Source organism: Panthera tigris, chromosome C1 (genome assembly GCF_018350195.1).
Source record: "Panthera tigris isolate Pti1 chromosome C1, P.tigris_Pti1_mat1.1, whole genome shotgun sequence".
Lineage (NCBI taxonomy): Eukaryota > Metazoa > Chordata > Mammalia > Carnivora > Felidae > Panthera > Panthera tigris.
In genome coordinates this window covers 188758466-188781948 of record NC_056667.1, presented here as the reverse complement: position 1 = coordinate 188781948, position 23483 = coordinate 188758466, and the positions used below count along the sequence as shown (strand labels likewise).

Sequence of the window (23483 nt, the reverse complement as noted above, 5' to 3'; positions counted from 1 at the left end):
AGAAAATCTGTCTGCTCCTGAAATTCAAATCATTTTATAATCTTGAATAATGCATGGCAACTCTACAGAAATTAAAACATTTCACAGAAGAAATTCGCAACCTATTTTTTTTTTTTTTTTTTTTTGCCAGAGCATAAAGCAATAGAAATTAGTTGTTTCTTCCTTGAGTCAGCCCAGCCCCTCTATCCACACACCCTCAGCTCTTTAACAAGGGGCAGATTATTTTGCTTTTTCATCAGCTACATAGTGGGCATGGATTCATGGCACGAACCCTTTAATACATGAGCCTGTGCAGAGACCATTCAGTAGAGTTCCAAAAAAAACACCACAAATATGGAAAAACGAACTCTAAGCATCGTAGTTAAGAACTCTGGCTTTTCGGGAAGAGTTTGAATTCCTGGCCCGGTGACAGTGGGCAAACCACATAATTCTGCTCTGTCAACACTAGTTTCTTCATCTCTAAAATGGAGACAATAGATCTACCTTGCTGTAATCCTGAAGATTCTATGAAATAAGGGAAGTAATGCTTTTAGCAGTGTGCCTCATACTTGGTAAACTGTCAAGTAAATTCTGATTAGAATCATAAACACTACTCTAATTATAATCTTACAATTCTGTAGTTAACAATTTTCATGTATACAAAGGCTTCCTCAGTAGAAGACACGTGCAAATGTTTCCTTTCCATTGGTGAAAAAAACTGTATACTCAACATAACTTTTTACAACAATACAGATTTAAGACTTTTTTAAAAGTTAGACTTGCCTTTAAACTCTTCACATATGTATTTCAAAGCAGAAATGTTTTTTTTTTTAAAGTAAATTACAGCTAATAATTTACCATTAATCTCTTGTAAAACAAATGGAAACTTTTCTTCTAAACATGAAAACAGAGATCAGAGCCTAGGTAAGCAGTCACCTCAGTAAGCTCCATTAACATAGTCATTTACTTATAGTTTTCTAGACAGGGATTCTATGCTGTACTTAAAATGCTGAAATGAAAGTCATTTTCTAAAACGTCCCAAGACTTTTATCCTGAAAATACATCTTGCTTTCAAAATTTACCTACCGTAACTAGAGTAATTACTGTCCAGAATTACAGCAAAAACTTTAAAGAACAAGAAAGAAGCTAAAAATCCCCAAACAAGGATAGAACACTATGCCATCATTAAAAACCACTTTTTTTAATTTACTCATTCTGACAGAGCATGCGCAGGTGGGGCAGAGAGAGAGAGGGAGACAGGGAGAGAGAGGGAATCCCAAGCAGGCTCTGCACCGCAAGTGGTGAGCCTAGTGAGGGGCTTGAACTCACAAACCGTGAGATCATGAACTGAATGGAAACCAAGAGCTAGATGCTTAACAGACTGAGCCACCCAGTGCCCCCTAAAAATCACTTTCAAAAAATAAAAACATAGCAAAATGATAGAAGTCAAAGAAAAGCATATAACAGTATCAATTGTGTATGAAAGGGTATATAGGCCATATTTATGTTTGAGTAAATCTATGAAAGAAATGTATATACCTTGTTTCTGATAATGATTACTTCTGCTTGATGTGATTACAGATGACTGTGGTGTTCTTTGTATTTTACTTTCTTTTAACTTTTGAAATTTAACAGGTATCAATATTTGAGTAGTAACATCGTTTTAAATAGTTTTAAGCCAAAGGAAAAATCCTACAAAGGTGCTTCTTATTCAGAACTCCTGTCCTACTACCTTTTGCTCTTAAAATAGTTTGTTTTGACACTATCTGTGTGTCACTCAAATGCAGCAACAGAGTTACATATAAAAATTGTCCAGACTTAGACAAATTCTTTTTACGTTATTTTTTTTTTTAAGGCTTATGTATTTTTGACAGCGAGAAAGACAGCCTGGAGTGGGGGGGGGGGGGGCAGAGAGGGAAGGAGACAGAATCTGAAGCAGGCTCCAGGCGCCACGCTACCAGCACAGAGCCCGATGCGGGCTCGAGCTCGCAGACCCCAAGATCATGACCTGAGCCGAAGTCAGATGCATAACCGACTGAGCCACCCGGGTGCCCCCAGCCTTAGACAAATTCTTAAAACAAAGCATTCAGCCTGTACTGTAAACACTATAACCGCGACACTGGCATTGTCCCAAAGTAAATGATGGGGAGTATAAAGTGGATGCCAGGTTTTATGCACACTTGCAGCTCCAGATCTAATGGACAGTGAAAGGAGATATTTTAACACAATGATTTGGCTGAAGAATTCATCAACTAGATGTCATAATAAAAGATTATGTGTCAAAAATTCAATCCCAAGCTGCATTCCTCTCCTTATATGGAGACGCTATCCAATTTTTAAAATCTATGTTATTTATTCCATTTAAAGTGCATTAGTGTCAAAATAGTACTCAGAATATTCCAGCCATAATTATTTCCACTGTAGAAAAAGTCAATTTTACAATAAAATTGCAACTAAGATTTAAAAATTTCTAAATCCCAAAATTATGTTGTTGACTTTTGGTGACAGTAGGCCATCAGATACTACAGTTGAATAAAAGAAACGTTTTTCCATTTAAGAGGAAAATAGTTTTGGAAAAATCTAAGCAGTATATGGAATTAAATGGCCAGGAAAGAGACTTCCGTGGTATTCATTTCAATAAATCCAATGTTGATTTTCAGCTTCTAACTTCCAAAGGACAACAAAGATTTAAACCCAGTACTTCGCACAGTTAATGTTCTACTTTTACTTGAATATTCATTTCAAATATCAATGTAACAGGAAATATATAAGTTCTCTAAGATGTCTTGAAATGTGCCAACTCAGTAAGTTTTCTTTGTATATGTACATACACAAAAGATACTAAAGTTTAAAATTAAACCTTGGCCAACCAGAAGGGGCATTCCATATTTTAATGCATTATATATGAGCACAAGATACATCTCAGATTGAAGTCTCCATCAAGTGCAAAATATTTCATATTATGTTCAATCACTGCGGTAAAATACTTAACTTCCTTAAATAGAAGTTTCCATTTGGGAAAGAGACATCTAAATACTTTCAGTGTTTATGCCTTTGACATTAGGTTTCCCTGAGGAAATGTCAACATTTTCATCGTTTTTCTATCACTTTCCTATTCATATTATTCTTTGTTGCTTGTTTTATTTTGATGTTTATCATAGCAGTTTTTTTTTTTCAAGTCAACAGCACACTGAATCCGTGAATTATTTTTCTAACCAGTCACATTCATGCCCCCAACCCCAACACTCCTCACTTAACCTCCAAACTTCCAAAATATTCCCTATAGTTTGAAGGAGAGGGGGCAAGTTCTCTAGGAAGCTCAAAGAACTGATTTTAACTGCCATGTAGCTACTTCAGGAAAAAAATGATTTAAATCTCACAATGTAAATAAAGCCTTTATATTACTTAGGTATGAATCACATTGGCTTTATCACAAAAATATTCCTAAGGTCCATGCTATGAGTACTCCTCTGCCTTGGTAATAGACAAAACACCCCCATTCTGCTCCAGCTAGGGGCCGAGAGCCATCTGGGGGTCTCTAGGTGCCCCAAGAACACCCAGATATGTCTGTGTAACTTGAATATGGGGTAGGAGAAAAACAACCATGTGTTAGGTCAACAGCTCCAGGTCTTTCTAGAGGATGGGGAAAGATTCTGAAAATTAGCAAAACTTAACTACACAGGGGAAGCTAGAATATTAACCATACTATTATCTCACACCATCGAAGAATTATTTAAAAGATTACTATATTTCTGGGGTGTCTGGGTGGCTCAGTCAATTAAGCATCTGACTCTTGATCGCAGCTCGGGGTCATGATCTTGCGGTTCAGGGGTTCGAGCTCTGTATTGGGCTCTGCACTGATGGTGCAGATTCTGTCTCTCCTCTCTGCCCCTTCTCTGTTTATGTTCTCTCTCTCTCTCTCTCTCTCTCTCTCTCTCACACACACACACACACACACACACACACACACACACAGTAAATAAATATAAAAAAAATAAAAGATTACTATACTTCACTACATTCTTAAATTGCCTGAGATTTTTGTTTTGTTTTGGATTTTTTTTTTTTTGCTTTAAACATAATTTCAAGATTCTTAATGTAAAATAAGATTGCATATAGTGAAAGAGAAATCCCAACATTTCAAGATTAGCAGTGAATATTTCTTCCATGTTATTAAAAATTAGAAAGACGAGGTCAAGAAAGGAAAACAACCTCTGTGTTCATCTGTGAGACACACATCAACTTAACCACTTATGTTTTAAGTATCTAAAAAAGCTGAAAACAGAACTCTTTCTGATTCCCTGATCCTTAGAATACTGGCTATAATACATAATTTTTTATAGAAAATGAGTGAAATAGCAGGAGTTCGTGTTTAATAGTTTAATATCATGAGTTGCTTCCTTCTAGGAAAAACACAATCAGCAATCATGGATAATAATTGAATTAAATATATAATTCTCACCAAATGGAAACAAAATCTTATTTATTAAATCAAAGTCATGCAAAACAAACGATTGAAATATACATTTTAACCTTAAGGGGCTTAAATCTTTCACCAACAATTCAAAAACCTTTAAAAAAGGAGTGAAGTAACTTGGCAGACCCAGGAACACATTTCAGAGGACTTTTCAAATTAATGATGTAGAAAACTAAGAGGCAAGAACACATATGCCCTAGTCACAAGGGAATGAAGAGGAGTGGGAAAATGGAGGCCAGACTCCCACAACAGTAGGTAGGAACTCAGAACCCTGTATCTGGAAGTCCCAGAGAAGTGCATCTGGGACAAACTCAAATACAAGATAACATATGACTCATGTCACTGGAGGTCCCAAGTTTGGATGGGCTTCAGCATAGACTGAATCCACTGGCTCAGAGGCCATTTCTTGGACACCTGGGGGTCGGACTCTCCTCACAGCTACTCCTACCACATGCTGGAAGCTAGATGGCTATCATGCTTCTAAGGCTCTAAGAGTAAAATTCAAGGGACTTCTCCCACAAGACCAAGTAAAGAGCTTTCCCAGATGGCCTCAGCCAACTGCTCTTTGAGCATCTTTCGCACAAACTCAATCACATGACCATTCTCAAAGTAATCACTGGCATAGGGAATCGGATCGCAGCTGAGGGACCACCCAGATTCACCTGTGCAAGCGGGTGGTCAGATACACTAAACCATATAGGGTGAATGTTGAAGGGAGTTGCCTGGACAAATGTGGAGATCTCCTAGGAAGAATGGATGCTGGGTAAGCAAACAATAACTGTACAGTAATCAGCTATGTAGGCCAACCCCGTATTTCTAGATTGAAATGCATGCCTAATAGGCTCACAGTTGGCCTATGGAGGGTCAAATCACACTCCAGACCTAAAAGGGGAATTCCAGACACGTTTGCTCAACTTATGTTCCCTTAATGACTAAGAGTCTGTGTTTCACACAGCAGCATAAGATTCACTAAAGAGCTATTTGTTTTATGGAACTGTTACATACTTCCTTCCTTAAAACTTCATTGGACCAACCTCTTGGGATACAGTTGATGAATTTATCCCTTCTTTTCTGATTCCTCAAATACTTGAAGACAGTTAGCAGGTGCCCTTGCACCCTCTCTTCTCAAATGCAGTCCCAAGCTCTTCAGTCTCTGCAACATTAGACATTTCCACTTTTAAATAAAAACAGAGACATAGGCAAATCATAAGAGACTCTTAAATACAGAGAACAAACCGAGGGTTGCTGGAAGGGAGGTGGACAGGGAGAGAGGCTAAATGGGTGACAGGCATTAAGAAGGGCACTTTTGGGGATGAGCACTGGGTCATATGTAAGTGATGAATCACTAAATTCTACTCCTGAAACAATTATTAAAAATAATAAAATTAAATGGATAAAATAAATAAATACATACATACATACATACATAAAGTCCTAAATCAATCATTCACCCAAGAGCTTTGTAAGATTTCCATTTAAAAAGTGAGCTATTTAGGGGTGCCTGGGTGGCTCAGTCAGTCCTCTGACTCTTGATTTCAGCTTAGGTCATGATCTCAGAGTCTTGGGATCCAGCCCCGTATCCAGCTCTGTGCTGAGCCTAGAGCCTGCTTAAGATTCTCTCTCTTCCTCCCTCACTCTCTCTCTCTCTCCCCCTCCGTCTCAAGAAAAAATAAAATAAAGGAAACAAGAAATAAAAGGTGAGCTATTTAGAACACCACATTATTCCATCGTATTAGATTCATTCTGAACTGGCACACAATGGCTACACTAAGCCAGTCATCTGGAAAGTCAAGTTCTAACCCAGGTATCAAGAATTAGGAGATTCTTCAACTTTCTCTTTATATGCATAACTGCATATTTCACATTGTTGGGCTATCAGAATCACCTCAAATCATTATTCTGCAGTCTTTCTGTTCTGTTTGTGGTTAAATGTTATGTAAATACGTTGTGTTTCACTTGTAACATATTTTGGATTAAGATTAATGAACATTATATATAAACAACCATCTATGCTCTGTTACCTCTCTGATTAAAGTCGGCCCAAGGAGTCTTTTTTTTATTGTTAAGGAAATGTCATTGGATCCTTCAAAATTGATTCATGACATCAGAAAAAAAGGAAGCTAAAAAGAGAACTTAAAAAGTTAAAGCAGTAAATATAAAGTTCAGTAATCCTGCCAAAATTCTCTAAGTGAAGTTTCCATATTTATGATGGGGAAGTACACTTTATTTTTAACAGAACATTATATACGTATGGGATTGTAAAACACTACAATTTTTAAAAGCCAAATTTAAGGAAATTCTTATTTACTAAAAATTTATCTATGAATGTAATGCATCTATACACGTAAGTGGAATTTGGAACAAGTACCTCAATAGAAACTCTATAAACATTAATTCGGTTCCAAGAGCAGCTCCAAAAAAGCCCATCTGATTCACAACGTAGCCAATTAATAACATGAGTGAGTTTGAGCTCCTGTAATATAAGAACCTGCATCCTATAAGAGATTAACCAGGAGTCTAGTACATGGCTAGTCTCATGAAATTGTTGAATAGCTCACAGTCTCTTGGTCAAATATCAAGGAACTACATATAAATAGTTGCTTGTCTAAGCTTGTCAGTACTGAGAAGTGTCCCCATTGGTGGTGGTGGTGGTGGTGGTCGTGGTTCCCTTAAACCATGGGATTTCAGGTATTCAGGTACTTTTCTTTCCATAACATTTTGTCTGATTTCTTGGGATCTCTCCTAAGAGAGTGAGTACCCCCCACTCCTCTTCAAAGAAGCACCCAATTCCCTTCCATTTTAAGAAACCTACTGCCAATCAATAAAACAAGAACCAGATAGTGAATACATACACACAAACATTAACAGGTTCCAGAATCTTCTAAAGCTCTGGGAAACTGTCTTTGTACTGTAGTTTATTCTTTCCTTTTTTCTATGTGGAAACCCTGGTATCTTTTCTTCCCACCCACTAAATTCCCAAAGGTAAATTTAATCTTCTGCCTTTCAGTAACCTGCCTCTTCCTAAAACCCTCAGAGCTGCCCTCTTTCCTGGTTAAAGAGGTCCCTTCTTTCCTGGACCCTTCACTGGATATGAAAAGAAGACTTTTCTTTCCACATAAACAGCTTTCTTCTTTCCAAAACGCTCTCACATCCCTCCCCCCTGGCTTAGTATCCTTCTCCATAGCAAGTCTCTCCTGGACTACAAGTCAATTCAATGTTTGCTCAAACACCTAAGGACCACAGCTACAAGGGGTAAGAACAAAGGGCTCTATTTGTTTGCTACATCACAGTTCAAGCTGTTACTGCATACTTAATTTCATTCAATCCTCCCATGAACCCAGTGATATTGGTGAGACAGGGCATCTGATTTTACAAATGAGAGAACTGAGGTTGAGCAAGGTTAGAATAGTAAGAAAATCCTGGATTCAAACCATCAAAGCCCAATGCTCTGGCATATAACACTCTATAGTATTTCCTTGTTGAAGCTGATATTAGTTGGATGTGAGGGGGAACACAATCTGATTGAGTCGATATACACTTACACAAGGATGATGTGATGTCCAATTAGCACCCACAGGCTTTTGCATTTTTCAAAGAGGATGTTTTATAACTGAAGTGCTTTTTACTGGGTGTAATTTCAGGTATTTTAATGAAACTGCCATTTATAAGTTATATAAGTCAAAAATAGATGTATTTAAAAATAGTAATGGTCCCATACCTCTTGGGCATAGATAGCTTTAGAAGAAGCTGATGAGAGAGAGAGAACATTGGTAGACGTGGGTCCAATAACATATGGCTAGAGGCATGCTGACATGGTGAAAACGTTCATGGATTCTTTTTTTTTTCTTTTTTAGAATTACATTTTTTAGCTCTAAGTAAAGCATTATAATCTCACGTTTTATTGGCTTTCTTCCCTCCAACCAAACTTGAAGTTTTACATATATATCAGACATTTTCTTATGTTTATTCTCCACGGTACTCAAATACCATCAAGCTTGATAATTTCTTTTCTTTCCAACCTCTAACGAAACCTTCACATCACAGATGCACACTACAAACAAGCACGTGCAGGGCAAGTATAGCACACTCTGTACGCACATATGTGCACACAGATTCTCTCTCTCTCTCTCTCACGCGTGCACACACACACACACACACACACACACTACAGTTGCCAACCAGCTCAAATGCACCAGACACCAGGGAAAACATATTTGACATGGCCATTATCTGGATTACTTTGCTTGAAGTTATTACCTCCCAACACCATTTGTCTTTGCCACAAGTAAGGTCACAAAGGCATGGATTCCAAAGTGCTCCTTTGAGGTTGAAACGTGCCCACAAACTGCCTCCTAATGAAATATTTAGAGGATACAACATAATTTGGTAGAAGAGAAAGAAGGACAATTAGAAATCTTCTATTCTAGCTCCAGTTCTCTCATTAACTAAAATCAGACATGTTTATTGAACACTAAACCACAGGTAACCAGTCAGTTGTCAAAAAAAATATTTCAAAAGGCCACCTCAGTCATAAAGGAGCATACAAGACATTTGGGAAGACAAAATTAAGGCATAAGTTAAACCATAAAATCCTTTTTTTTCTTTTGTTTTGTTTTCTTAGGGTGCTTTTTAAATTATTATTATCTTTTTAAAGTAAGCTTTACATCCAATGCAGGGCTTGAACATATGACCCCAAGATCAAGAGTCAGATGCTCCACAGACTGAGCCAGTCAGGTGCCCCAAACCATAAAATTCTTAAGAGTTTTAAGATGGCAATTGATAAATGTAACTAGGCAATAGCATTTTCAAGAGACTGCTAAATGATTTCTATAAAATTATAGATCACAGGCAATTTACTTAGAATTGGGATGGTTTGCAAACACTGACGAGGAAAAAAATTCAACTTTATCTGGCTCTTGAAAGATTGCTAAAACTGAGCAGCAGGAATAAATATATTCTTTATGTGTGCATGGTACTTCATAATTTCCATTGTGTTTTTACACACAACTTCTCAACCTTCCCAATGACACCATGAGAAAGAGATCATTGATCACTCTCATTTATCAAGAAAAAACAAAATGCAGTTTAGAGCTGTTAGTGGCTTACTAAAGACCTGAAAACCTATACACATAGCATTCATTCACTCCCTCCTCTATTCCACTCTACACTGATCTGAACAATTATGACATGCCACACACTGGCATAGGCACAGGGGACACGGCAGTGAACGAAGCAAAGGCCCTCTTCTTGTGGAGCTTACGTTTTGCAACATAAACACTTGGCCCTTGAACTGCACGGGCAGTCAGGGCCACTAACCGGCCCTGCTGCAGTCCAAAATCCATGTGTGACTTTTGACTACCCCCCCAAACTTAACTACTAACAGCCTACTGTGGACCAGAAGCCTTCCCAAGAACACAGTCAATTAACACACATTTTGTACATTCTATGTTGTATTCTTACAATAAAGTAAGCTAGAGAAAAGAAAATGTTTTCATGAAAATCACAAGGAAGAAAAAACACATTTACAGTACTATACTGTATTTACAAAAAAAAAAATCCATGTTTAAGTGAACCCATGTTGTTCAAGGGTCAACTACAGAATAAATCTTGGATCGGCAGGGAGTAGGGACAAGGACACACTACACAAGTGAAACATTAAGAAATTTCTGAAGCAAAGAAGTACATGATACATAAAAGAACAGGACACACAGCTTCATTACTGGTGAGGTTTGAGAAGGTTGAGTTTGAGAAAGATAGTTTGGTGGCATTCAGAAGCTGCTGAATAGAATGTATGGCTATGAAGTTTGGACTGGATTCATTATTCACTGAAAGGAATGGTAGGACTTAACCAATACTACATTAGTAATAATAGTATATCTATAGGAGTAATATAGAATAGCATAGTGTAGCAATAGTTTATTATACACAAAATAGTAGTAGAGTAATTATAATAGCACCTAACCCTCACTGATGACTTACTACAGGAGAGGTACTCTCCTAAATACTTTCCATGGATTAACTTGTAAAATTACTGGATTTTTTAGCTCCAATTGCCCATGAGGAAACTGAGAACAAAGAGATTAAGTAACTTGCCCAAAGCCACCCAGATAGCAGAGACATGAAATGAACTGACTCTGCCTGTCAAGAATCCAAGCTCTTAGCCACTCTCCTTGTATTCATGGCACAGAACAGGGAGGCAGGACAAGGTGGGGAGGCTAAAGGCAAGACCACTAATTCCTTATCAATTAAATAACCTTGCCTGAGAGTTTACAGATTTAAATTTGGTGGCCATAGAAAGGCAAAGAGAGGAACAGACACATGAGACAGGTAAATTGGATTTACTGACTAAATTTTTTAAACAACTGCAAGTTCAAGCCTAGAGGACTAGGAGAAGATACTCCTATCAATAGAAATAAAGAAGCCAAATGAAAGAAGCTAACTTGGAGGGGGAAAACTGAGTGGTTTTCATGTTATCAGCCTTCTAGGAAGGAAATGCATAAATGGACTCAGGGAAGACATCAATTGGAAATACGGAGCCATCTCAACTCTTCCTGGTTTAGACCTTTCTCTTTTGCAAAAGGATGGGGTTAGGTCACATGATTGCTGAGGTCTCTTCTGGTTCTATGACTCTATAATTTTGTAATGCCATAAGCATAGAATATCTTTCCTTAAAAAGTTTAAGATGGCATTTCTTAGCCATAGTAATCTTTAGGGATTTCTGCATGGACTTCTAAAACATTCTACAAACTTCCTCTCAAATGTGGTTTCAAAACCTCAACACCCATGAGCCAAAGAAAAACTTTAGAAGGAAAAAAAAAAAACCCAACACACCATATTCTAATGTGTTTTAAAACATGAAGGGCTTAAAATAGGTGTTTCCCCTTGAAATGGGAGCCTCACTGACAAAATGACTCAAAAATGAGGTATTCAGGACCTTTTTTTAAGGTCTAAATTAACCATCCCCTGTCTGCAGAAAAACACAATATATTGCATGAATTGTTCAACTACATACTCAAAAAGTTACATACTTCATCACAGCCAGCCATTAACCTTTCAACCAGTGAGCAGGAAGATGGGAAGAAGACTAAACAAACAAGAGTTTTACAAATGCAAAGATTTTGCTTTAACCCTCCTAAGACTCATAAAAGCCAAGGTAAATATTGGTATGGTTGAGAACCATGAAGAAATGACAACCACTGGTTGAAATATACACTCTGGTTTTACTATCCACTACTCAGTCTGAGCTGCGCTAAAAATACAGTAAAATTTAGAATGAAATAGAGCCAAACGCATCATCACATTCAGGGAGTATCTCCTGTAAGCTGCTTTCCAGGTAGCTGTGGATTCCACTAGAGGGCAATAGAGCGTGCTCAGAGAGCAACTTGGGCTTAAGGACAGTGTCTGGTTTTAGGTCACCAGTTCAGTGTGCAAAACAGTCTCCATTTCAAAACCACACTGGATCCCTGAATGCCTGTGTTCTGATAAAAGGATTACCAAGCACTGTGTTCTGATAAAAGGATTCCTGTTTTAAAGTTAGTCATACGGGCATTTTGATTTCTTAAATAATATATAAATCCAAATATTTTGCCATAATCAAGTATCTTCCCATCAAACTACTCAACAATTTGATAACTTTCAAATTTAATAAAGTTTAAAAAAACGGAATGTACTGTAGCCTTTGATATTTTAATACTTAAATTTAAAACATGTAATGGTTAAATCAAAACACATAGGTAAAAAGTACACTAATAACACTACCATAATGTTAATTTAATATTTAATTTAACAGCTAGCATTTGAGCACTTACCATATGCCCTACTGTGCTGAGAAGTTAATACAGTTTTTCAGACACTAACCTTGTAAGATAAAAACTCACATTATATCCATTTTTCAAATGGGCAAATTAAGGCTAATAGAGACAAAATTTACCCAAGGACACATAGCTAAAAAAGGATAACGTTGAAAGGACACTTTAAAATTTGAGTACCAGATATCACACATGTTCTCAGAGGCCAACTCACCATCACTAGAATCCAGGAGATTTTGGCACTTCTTCAAAATAAACCCCTATGATGGTCAAAGTGTAGGCTAAGACAGAAACATTCTTTCATTGCACCTTACCACAGAATAAAATTTTACTGTTGCATATGTATTTACTTTTTGTAAAAACCATGTCAGTAATCCGATTTACATAATAGAAGTTACACATTGCAGTATTTCAACTGCCTTCTACAAACAAGAAATACTAACAAGGAAAACAATCATACAAGTTCAATAATCAGGTTCTCACACTCAAAAAATATCAGCTAACGATAAGCTTTGCAGGGGCTTTTAAATGTCAGTCTTCAGACTTCTTAGAGTCATTACGTATAATAAGGAGAAACTGGTAAGTGACTATTACATAGCTTGGGTGTATGACCCTGACATTATTCCTACACAAGACAACAGCATGACACTGAAGTCCCACGGAGCAAGAACTCACCCAGTGAATGGAGTTTCAATTTATGGTGTACTTTGGAAAGAATGCACAGTGATCGACTAATCTGAAACATAAGATTTTTCCTTGTCCTACAAAATGTTAAAGCCCAGTTAGTATGAAACTTGTGAAAACCATCATCGTTTTAAAAGTATAAAATAAAAGACACTGCATTGGTGTCCTATTGCTGTGATAACAAGTTACTACAAGCTTGGGAGCTTCAAGTAGCACAAATGTATCTTACAGTTCTGGAGGTGAGGAGTCTGAAATGGGTCTCACCAGGCTAAAACCAGGAGGTCAGCAGGGCTGTATTCTTTCTGGAAACTGTATAGGAGAATCCATTCTTTCACCTTTTCCAGCTTCTAGAAGGTGTCTGCATTCTTTGGCTTCATTTTTTACAGCCACCAGTGGACAGTCAACTCTCTTTCACATTGTATCTCTCTAATATGAACTCTCCCTCTTCCCTCTTTTCAATTATAAGGACCCTTGTGATTACACTGGGCCCACCCAAATAATCCAGAATAATCTCTCCATTTTAAAGTCCTTAATCACATTTGCAAAAATCCTTTTCCCATGTAACATACATCTCACTGGTTCTGGGGATTAGGAGTAGACATCTTTAGAGGCCATTACTCTGCCTACTACAGACAGCACAGCATATAATTTGTGCATTCAGCAATCTTTCTGAAAAGTAGTTACTGGAATACAGAACGTATTCTCCTACAAAGCAGAAAATAGTTGTTAGACAAGTGTAGTCTACAGAGTCCTCAAAGTAGTAATCTGAGACCTGAAAAGAAGGATACAAGGGGTGGCAACACAGGTAAGACAACTTTATAATAAATTAGGTGCAGGCTTCAGGCAAAGAGAGGTGAATTTATATTTGCATGATATACTACTTCTAAATTAATTTTGTTATACTCCATAGTTCTATTACCTACCCTTTCTTAACAGTGGTGCTAACTATGTAAAAACAAAGTCATTCTTAGTCATAATTCATGAGTTTTCATAACTAGAAATTATAAATACAAACACCCAACACACTACTTGGCACTTTGCAGAAGAACGAAGGAGTATGGAAATGTGAATTCTAATCTGATTCTGCCACTTACTACCTGTGTGATCTTCAGTATGTCACTGACAATTTCTGGGGCTATTTTCAGAAATTAGGAACAGGGATAATAAATAGCTCTCACCTGCAGGGTCGCTCTAAAGTAAAATAGACTATATAATCACCAGAGAGTTCTGGGACACTATTGGTGCTCCATAAAATGTTAAGTAGTTGTCATTGGGTGAATACGTCCATGGCCTTGGAAGCCAGAGAAGACGCATTAGTGTAAAGTTGTGAATTTTTAGATACTTGTCCCAAAGAACTTAGATCAGACAGATACATAAAACAAGAGAATTTTAAGAATGCCTGTTATAAATGTATAATTCAGTTGCACCATAAGATTTTATACAAATATCAGTTACCATAAGATGCAAAATTTCAAAGCTGCTCCAGTAATATTTTGACAAAATATAGGAAAGATATAGTGCAACATGGTAAAAACTTGGCTCCCTGTGGAGGGGCCTCTACTGGGTAAGCAAGTTAACACAAAAAACCTCCCAAAGAGGCACCACGTAAAAGCACACGCCATGCTGGCCCAAGGAATAATCAAGATAAGCTCCCAGACAAACCACTTCTGGGACCAGAAGTTTTGAAAGTCATTGACGTAAAGAGCTGACTCCAGTATATTATCCCACTGTCTGATGTGAGGATACCATTTAGCCCCCAATATCAGTTTTTACAGAAGTATACTGGATGGCTCTTCCTTAGCCTCACAAAATAGCCTCAGCCTACAGCACTTTCTGATTCTAAATTTGTTTTTCCTGCTTCATCCTCTCCAGCTGGGCCATCAAGAGTTCCTAACTGCCATTTTCACCTGTAGTGCAAGTCTTTCCTAGGAGTTGAGGTAAGTGGGAATTGGCCAAGGATTACTCACATCCATCCATGCCTCTTTGGGCTTGCATTCTATATTCTAAATGCAAGAGATTATTAGATAGCCAATTTGAAAATAGATGAACTATAATTTTATCTAAGCTTCATATTATCTCTAAGATAATATGGCTGAATTTGATATATCGCTAAACATTGAGAAGTATCACGTATAATTACTTCTTAATCTAAACTTTGAAAAAAGTAATAAAGTCTGGCAGAACCTTATTTCCACACTGGATACATCAACTATCAGACAATCTTAAGACTTCAGAGAGAATGTCAGGGGGGGAAAAAAGTGATGCTCTTTTTCACTTACATTATTTTTGAAAAGGGCAAAGGGGAACACATTTTTTCTGGCAATGTCCAAAGTATATATTCTCATCTGCTCTGCAAAACAATACCAATTAAGCTTCATGTATTTAATGCAAAAGCACATTAAGGAAATGGGTAAACCTTCACCCAGATAGCACTAATCCTTTGGCTAGGATTTTAACTGACTACCTCATTTTTTCACCTGATTCACTAGTGGTGAAGCCCCTTTAAAATAGAGATTACACATAATAAAAGCTGTTTCCCTGTCTAGTAAATGGATTATAGTTTAAAAGGGCACTGCCAGGAGAGTTAAAAAGTATTCTCTAAACGGAAGAGCTCTGTAGGACAAATGATTTCCCTGAGCACTGTTCATGAAAACATCCTTCCTGTAATTAGGTCTCGCATGAGGCTGGGTGAGACATTTTCTTCTGGCCCTTCTTCTTTTTTTTTTTTTTAATGTTTATTTATTTTTGAGAGAGAGAGACACACAGAGAGAGAGTGCAAGTGGTGGAGAGGCAGACAGAGAGGGAGAGACACAGAATCCGAAGCAGGCTCCAGACTCTGAGCTGTCTGCACAGAGCCCAACACAGGGCTCGAACTTGTGAACCGCAAGATCACGACCTGAGCCAAAGTCAAACGATTAATTGACTGAGCCACCCAGGCACCCCTCTTCTAGCCTTTCTTAAACTTGCTACTTTTTGACTTTTAATTTTAATGTACCGGTCATCAGCGAAATCTGAGAAGGGAAGACTTTCTTCATTAATGAACAGACCAAATGTCTAGACTATTTCAAAATAAGACGGTTGCAGAAAAGTAGGAAATGAAACAGAAATACAGAAGTCAAAGTCGTCCTTTAAATTTAGGAACTTAAATAATATGTTATTTACTGTAAGACCAAGCAATAAACACGAAGTATGCATCAAAATCATGTACACCGGGAGTCAAGTGTAGAGAGTAAAGGTTCCTTTTTCACTCATGAATTCAGTAAGTGTTCTTTGAGAATTCAGTTTGGTAAGAGATTGTACTGGATATTATTACTACAAGGAACACAAAGGAAATAAAAATCTTCTGGTCCATGTCCTTTAGGAACTTACAATGTATTTAGGGACATTAGTCCCTTATGAAATGAGTTATTATTATGCAAAGCAAACCAGCAAACCAGAGTTGAGTTTGCTCAACAGAAAAATAAGGGGAAAAAATGGATAGAATGTTGGCAAAGACTAATGTAAATCTGAACAGTCCAAAAAGATCTTACAGGAAAGGAAAAATGTAAATTTTTACCTGAGTTCAACAAATCACTTCTCCATATTCTGGTGCAATTGGTTAACACACACACACACACACACACACACACACACACACACACACCCCTCCCTGAGAGTGCAGAAAAGCAAAAGAGAGAAACATAGATACACACATAAATAGCCTAGAACAAACAGCGCTAAGGATGTACAGGAGGAGAAACTCTGAATCCAGGATCACTCATAGAGGAGAGCTGGAGTTCAATTAGAGAGGACACCTCAACCATTGCTAAGAGGAGCCCAACACAGATGTAAAATACAATGTGTCTCAACAGCAAAAATCCTGTGTGTGTGGCAACTGAATAGTTTATTCTCATATTTTCCAGTTTACCATCAGAAGAAAAATCTTATTAAAATAAGATATTTGCAGTGGGAGTATTCTCAAATAGTTGGCAAAATATGTTCAACCTTTTTGCAATAGTCAATTTAGTGGTCTTTTTTGTTTTTTTGTTTTTTGTTTTACTTTAGCAATGGAAACAAAGACTATCACAAAAGACCGTTGTTTGCCAGCTGCTTTAAAAAATAAAAAATTTCACCATAGTTCTTTGTAAGACTTTTCTCCCCACTGTATTCTCTAGTTTGAAACACATTCAAATCACAGGCATTGAGTTGAATATTTAGCAAGGGCCAAGAATAAACCCCAAAGCCAACAATGGCAATGAAAGCTCCAACAGCCTCAGAGCCTGACACTAATTTACTAAGACACATGAGGAACCCTTGGGAACGAAGTGTCTGCTAATTAGGCCACCATAAACAGATTCCCAAACCTTGACAAAGTTTTTCCAAGCATCTGATGAAGAACTTTGATTTATAGGCTGTTCAGGTGAAACCTGAACAGATGGTATCTTTTAACAATAACTGACACATGAGTTTGTTAAGGATCTCAATCTCTAGGAAACACACAGCTCTACAGAGGAAAACAAAGAGGAACAGTTTTAGTCATCTACCTTATCTTTGTCTTCAACGACATCTGCCAAAACATCATCTGGATCCAGGATTCCTCCATCCGTGTATTCTAAGTGATGAATCTTCACCCAGTAGCCAGGATCCTATGGTAGAACAATCAACAAGTTTCACGACTCGAGCTTTTTAAAACTACATTTTAATTTTTTAAAAAATAATAAGTTGACTCATTAAAAATAGGCCCTAGTAATAAAATGTTTGAACACTATAAATAAATGTTACCTCTTTATTTCAATAAACATTTGGTATTTTTATCCTATTTCAGGTAAATCAGTAAATCAAAGTATACATATTGCATCAATTACCCTGGAAGATAAATCACCATGCAAAAATAAAGTGCCACTGTTATTTGAGAAGGAATTTCAAGAAAGTTTTTATAACTTCAAATTAGGTAATCCCAAGAATACTTTGGGGGGAAAAAACGTCTTCTTGGGGGTACTCTGAAATGGGCTTAGAAATTCAAACTCAGATTCTCAAAGCTGTAGGGGAGGAAAAAAAAATCTAAGGGGAGAAATCTTTGATGGCGATCATCACTTTACAATCTATCAAGTGGAATGGGGTAACCACTGACTTCTTCATCTTTTTAAATCTCCAGGCTGTATGCATGTCCTCAACTCCAAGATTTGAGATGACATCTGGAACAAGGGCTCCACAGGGCAGCAAGTGGAACTGGGTTTGGAGCTGAAACAGTTCACTCAACCACAGTAGTGCTTTAGGAGATTTCCAAGTAATGTCTTAAAAAACCTACTCAGGAATGTAAGGACTAAGAAAAGGAAGTTATTTTCCTAATTCTATATGTGGCTACATACTCATGCTAGAACTCAGAATTAGATGATGTAGCTCATTGGGTTATTTACATACTGCCTATTTCCAGAAAAGATATGAAAGCCAACCGTAATAATGAGACAAGAACATGAGCCAATGAATGAAGAAAAATATTAGTAAGTTTTTTACAGAATACCCAAGCTATCATCGATTTGGCTCTGTGATTCTCTGAAAGCTTCTCAAAATGGGAAAATTTTGAGCTTTATATAAAGCACACAAAAAACAAATACGTGCCAGTTTACAAGAAGGAAATTCTTCTAGGATAAAGCCCTAAGCCTTTACCAAATGAATCTTTATAAAGGAGGAGAACTAACACAGCCCACAGAATTCAACTGCAATATTACAAAAGCTAATAGAAATGGTTGTCACAGAGCCTCCCCTTTACCTGCTCCCTAATAAAAGGCAAGGGCATACTATATTAAATAAGAGTAAAGCTTTTAAAGCATCTATTCAGAGGGACACTGAAATGTGACCCAAGAACATAGCTTTTCAGTAATCTGACTAGATCAAGTCATAGGCTTAAAAAATCCAAAGGAATTCTTCTTAGATAGGCTTTTGACTTCAAAATTAAGTTTTCTATCAAGTATCTGACAAGCTATTCCAAGTAAAATGAAAGGAATTTCATTGCATCTAATATTAGACTTATAGGTAGAAACACTAATGATTAGGAAACTTTAACTGCCTGGTTCGCTTGCCCTGAGAGATTGCCAAAAAAAAAAAAAAAAACAAAAAACAAAAAAGCAGCCACTGTATAACCAGGTAAGAATAGCAAAGCACACCCATCAGTCAGATTCTTTAATCAGAGATCTAAACCAACTCAAGGTCAATGTGCTATAAAAGGTAAGTTAAGTACAACAGACTAGATTCTAAATAAGGAGAACACCAGAGTAGGCAAACACTATGTAACAGCCACTGGACCGTACAGAAAAGAAAGAGCTCCCCCAGTAATCTTTGGGAATTCAGTCTTTTGGCTATGGCCATGCTACGAGCAACATAGTTTTTCCAAATACACCCAGGACTTCTAATTGAAATCTACAGGGTATTACATTTCCTTGTAAAAATTGCCTTCTTACAAAGGGAGTTCAACTTAATTAATTTCTATTAATGTCCATTGAGTTGGGTTTTGATATATTACAACACTATAGATGAAATCTGTTGATTTTGACCATGTTTGTAAAAGGTGATGTATTATAAAGAGTTCTAAAGAGTTTGTTTTTTTTTTTTTTACATATTCAATTACTTAAAAGACCTCTATTAAGTTGTCTGCTTTTTTCTCATGCTCCGTTTGTAAAAGCAGATTTTATCACCTAAGATTGAAGTAAACAACTACTCCCAACAATTGCAGTGTAAATTAAAATATGCCTGTTTTCCTGCCTAGAGGTAGGAACAGAAAGAAGAAAACCAAAGACTCCGATTTAAAATAGGGAAACTCAGGAAGTAACAAAGGACAGGATCTGATCAGTAGCAAAGGGAGCAGACAAGAGGCAGCTCCATGGAGCCGTTAAGTCCCACAGCATTCTGCTATCCCACACGTCCGGGCTCTAGGACGTTCTGGAAAATAAGCCCTAGGAGTTGTAACTAAGACATTTATTTCTAATTGTCTAATTGTGATTCGAAAGAGTACAGGATTTAAAAGTTTTGCAGAACTAAATCAAGTAATAAAGTTATTTTGATACATTTTGGAATAGTATATTCAGTCAAAAAAAAAAAAATTAAGTGAAATACACGGTGCCAGAATATAAAAAGACTGTTTGCAACTCTAACACTGCCATCCCACTTTGGTACTGCCATTTTATACACTCTAGCAAAGAGTAGACTAATGATGAGCACACATCTAATTCTGAACGAAAACAGACAAGTTATATGAAAGGAGTCTCAGTTAATATTTTACATGTCCAAGGGAGGTAAATCAACAAACCCAGCGCGTACCAACTGTGATTTTGTCCCCACGGTATTTTTGCCATAGTGCTATAGATCACTTTAAGAATATACATACAATATTAGCAGCCAACAGCCATTATAAGACCATAAATTCACCCTGACTCCTTTATGTATGTAAAAATTCAACCATTACCTTGCCGTCAAGATTTTGCATTTCATTTACTTAGTTTTATGACCATCAGGAATAAAACTGATCAAATATGAAAAGATGTTCACATATGCATCTTGTTTCACACAATCATTTGGGAAAGTTTACTGTATTTTTCAGGATCATGACATTAATTTACCTCTCTATTGCACAAATATCTGTAATACGTAAAACTTAAATTATTTCAAAAATATCTGTAGTAAAAGTGTTACACAATAAATCTTAGAACTTATACTCCTAGGTTCTTAAAGTATTGAAAAAATAACATAGCACACATTGCTTCCTCTATTTCTGATAGTTTCTTATCATTATTTTTCAATAATACATAATTACTACTAGAACTTTAAAACTAAAAATAGCCACAAGGATGAATTAGAAAAGGAAACAAAAATATATGCATTATGGAAAGACCACAATTATAGGAAACTTATAATTAATCAATGCAGAAATTGTTCCAAATAGGCACGGATATTAACAGCAACAAATATCCTTCACTGTGGGTAGAAGACATGAAATTTGACCCTATACCTTAGAAAATCTCTATTAGCCAGAGTTCTGAAGAATAATAATTTTCATCTGCAATATCAGGAGGAATAGACTGAGAAGCCAGATACTAAGATGCTGTGACTACCAAGCACTGAGATGGTGTCAATCATCAAAAGAGGGAAAACATGGATGTTTCTAAGCTAAATGCGTCTGGCCCAAAAAAGAGAAAAAATAGCCTGCAATGGCAGCAGGTTCAAAAGTGAGGAAAGCACTACAAAGAAAGAGCCAGTGTTGGAAAAGAGCCGTATTTAGCAGTGGTGACAATTACAGAGCTCAGTAATGCATCTGGTTTTTCGGTGACTTCATGTTGTGACACAAATAATTGTACCCGTTGGAATACAAGAACAATTGCAAAATTAAAGTTAGTGGAAAGTTAAATATTTTCTGTGTAGAATTTAATTTCATGAATTTGGTGAAATATATCCATAAAATGACATTTCACCATTTTATCGTCAACATCATCATAGCAGATAACTTTAGTGGTTACTATAGGGCAGGTGCTATAGGTACTATGAGTTTTGTAGGATTAGCTTGTTTAACCTCGAACAGCCTCATGAAATAGTTATCAATCCATTTTACAGATGAGGAAAGCAAGGCATGGTCACGTGAACGGACTTGCCCAAGGGTAAATGCTTAACAAACAGCAGAGACAAAATGTGTTTTTTAAATACAGCAAATAAGGGTTGGTTTTGTTTTTTTTTTTTTTTACTAATTAAAAAATATTAACAGAGGATTCTGGGTGTCTCAGTCGGTTAAGAGTCCAGCTCCCGATTTTGGCTCAGGTCATGCTCTCATAGTTCCTGGGTTTGAGCCCCATGTCAGGCTCCACACTATCAGTGTGCTTGGGATTCTCTCTATATCCCTCTCTTGGTACCCCTCCCCTGCTCAGGCTCATTCACTCACTCACTCTCTCTCTCAAAATAAATAAACTTAAAGAAAATTTAACAGAAATCACAACTGCCTAAGAATAAGGCAGGGGATCAGATCCATCTCTGTTGCTACTTAAGTATATGGATCCGGGCGAGTCAACACTACTTTGGCCCTTAGTTCTTCATCCACAGTGAACGTGGAGGCTCTCTGGCCTTCTGCACAACGCAGCACATGCAAGTCACAGTGTAGAGGACATGACAGGGCAATAATGGAAGGCCCCAAAACAGTTCCCTAAGTGTGTCCAGTGTTTTCCAGGTGAGAGAAGCTTCAGAACATAATTCTTCATAATCATGAAATTAAATGTTGGAGAAGAAATGAAAAAAGATCTTCCTGCTCAGAGCAGAGATGAAGCTTGAGGCATCAGAAATTAAAAAGAGAATTATGAAGGTTTTCATCCATGCACACTTTAACTACTTCTATCATAATCCTCTGCAGTTATTCTCCCAACTACTCCAGACCAAAAGAGAGTATGGTGCCCCAGAACACCAGCACCCAGGAAGGAGATAGTAGTCAGAACAAGTGTAGAGACTGTTTGGGGACAGGTACAGAGCAAGAGTCTCTGAATAACCAACCACAGACAGTGTAGGGAAAAAGCAGTTCCTGAAAACGATGCCTGAGCAAAGCCTAGCAGAGCAGCACTGACAACTGAAAGGACAGAATGAAGCCAGAAAAGGAAGTAATAAATCTTGATATTATGAGCTGGTCCTGACTTCAGAACACGCCTCTAATTTCCTGAAAAAGATTAACCAAGAGTATGACAGGAACACAAGTGATGTCATTTTAATCATGTTTCTAAGGAACTCAAGAGAACTAGAATTGCAACAAGGGTTTTTATGCTGGGTTGAAAGTAATACCCAGCAAACTCAACAGAATTAAAAACCTCAATTTATATAAAAAATAAACGTGAATAAGTCCACCTGTAAATTTACTCCAGCTTTAAAAATGAACCTACCAAAAGAAACTTGATATAGCCATACCAATGTCAGATAAAGGAGACTTTAAGAAACATTACTAAAGGTAAAGGAGAACATTTCGTGATGATAAAAGGATCAATCCAATGGAAAGAAAGCAATTCTAAACCTAGGTACCTGATAACTTCAATACATATGCTGCCAAAATGGACAGATATTTAAAAAATAAATAAACAAACAAATCCACTTAACTATAGAGAACAAACTGAGGGTTACTGGAAGGGAAGGGATGCATTAAATGGGTGATCGGTATTAAGGAGGGCACTTGTGACGAGCACTGGGTGTTGTATGTAAGTGATGAATCACTAAATTCTACACCTGAAACTAATAGTATAATGGGTGTTAAACTGAAATTTAAATAAATCTTGAAGAAGAAAAAAAAATCTTTAAAAGTAAATCCAAAATCACAGTGAGACTTTTGGTAGGAGACAAAGATATAAATCATCTGACTAACACAATTAACAAAGGGACCTAACTTATATTCCATACCTATAAGACACCGTATCCATAAAGATTAGAAAAAACATTCTCTACAAGTGCATATGGAATATACACCCAATTTCAAAAGTCCAGAATCACTGAGAATATGTTCTTTGATCAAAGTCAGAGTCAATTCCAGAAATACACCTATAAAA

The 23483-nt window shown here is 36.9% G+C and overlaps 1 protein-coding gene across 1 annotated transcript in view; it reads right to left on the bottom strand.

Moving 5' to 3' along the window:
* The window catches only part of PARD3B (par-3 family cell polarity regulator beta), a 1003697-nt gene that overhangs the window by 841065 nt on the left and 139149 nt on the right, over positions 1 to 23483 (bottom strand). Inside the window, exon 2 of the mRNA XM_042995147.1 lies at positions 17472 to 17573. Coding sequence (XP_042851081.1) covers positions 17472 to 17573 — 102 coding nt within the window. The remainder of the gene's footprint in view (positions 1 to 17471; positions 17574 to 23483) is intronic.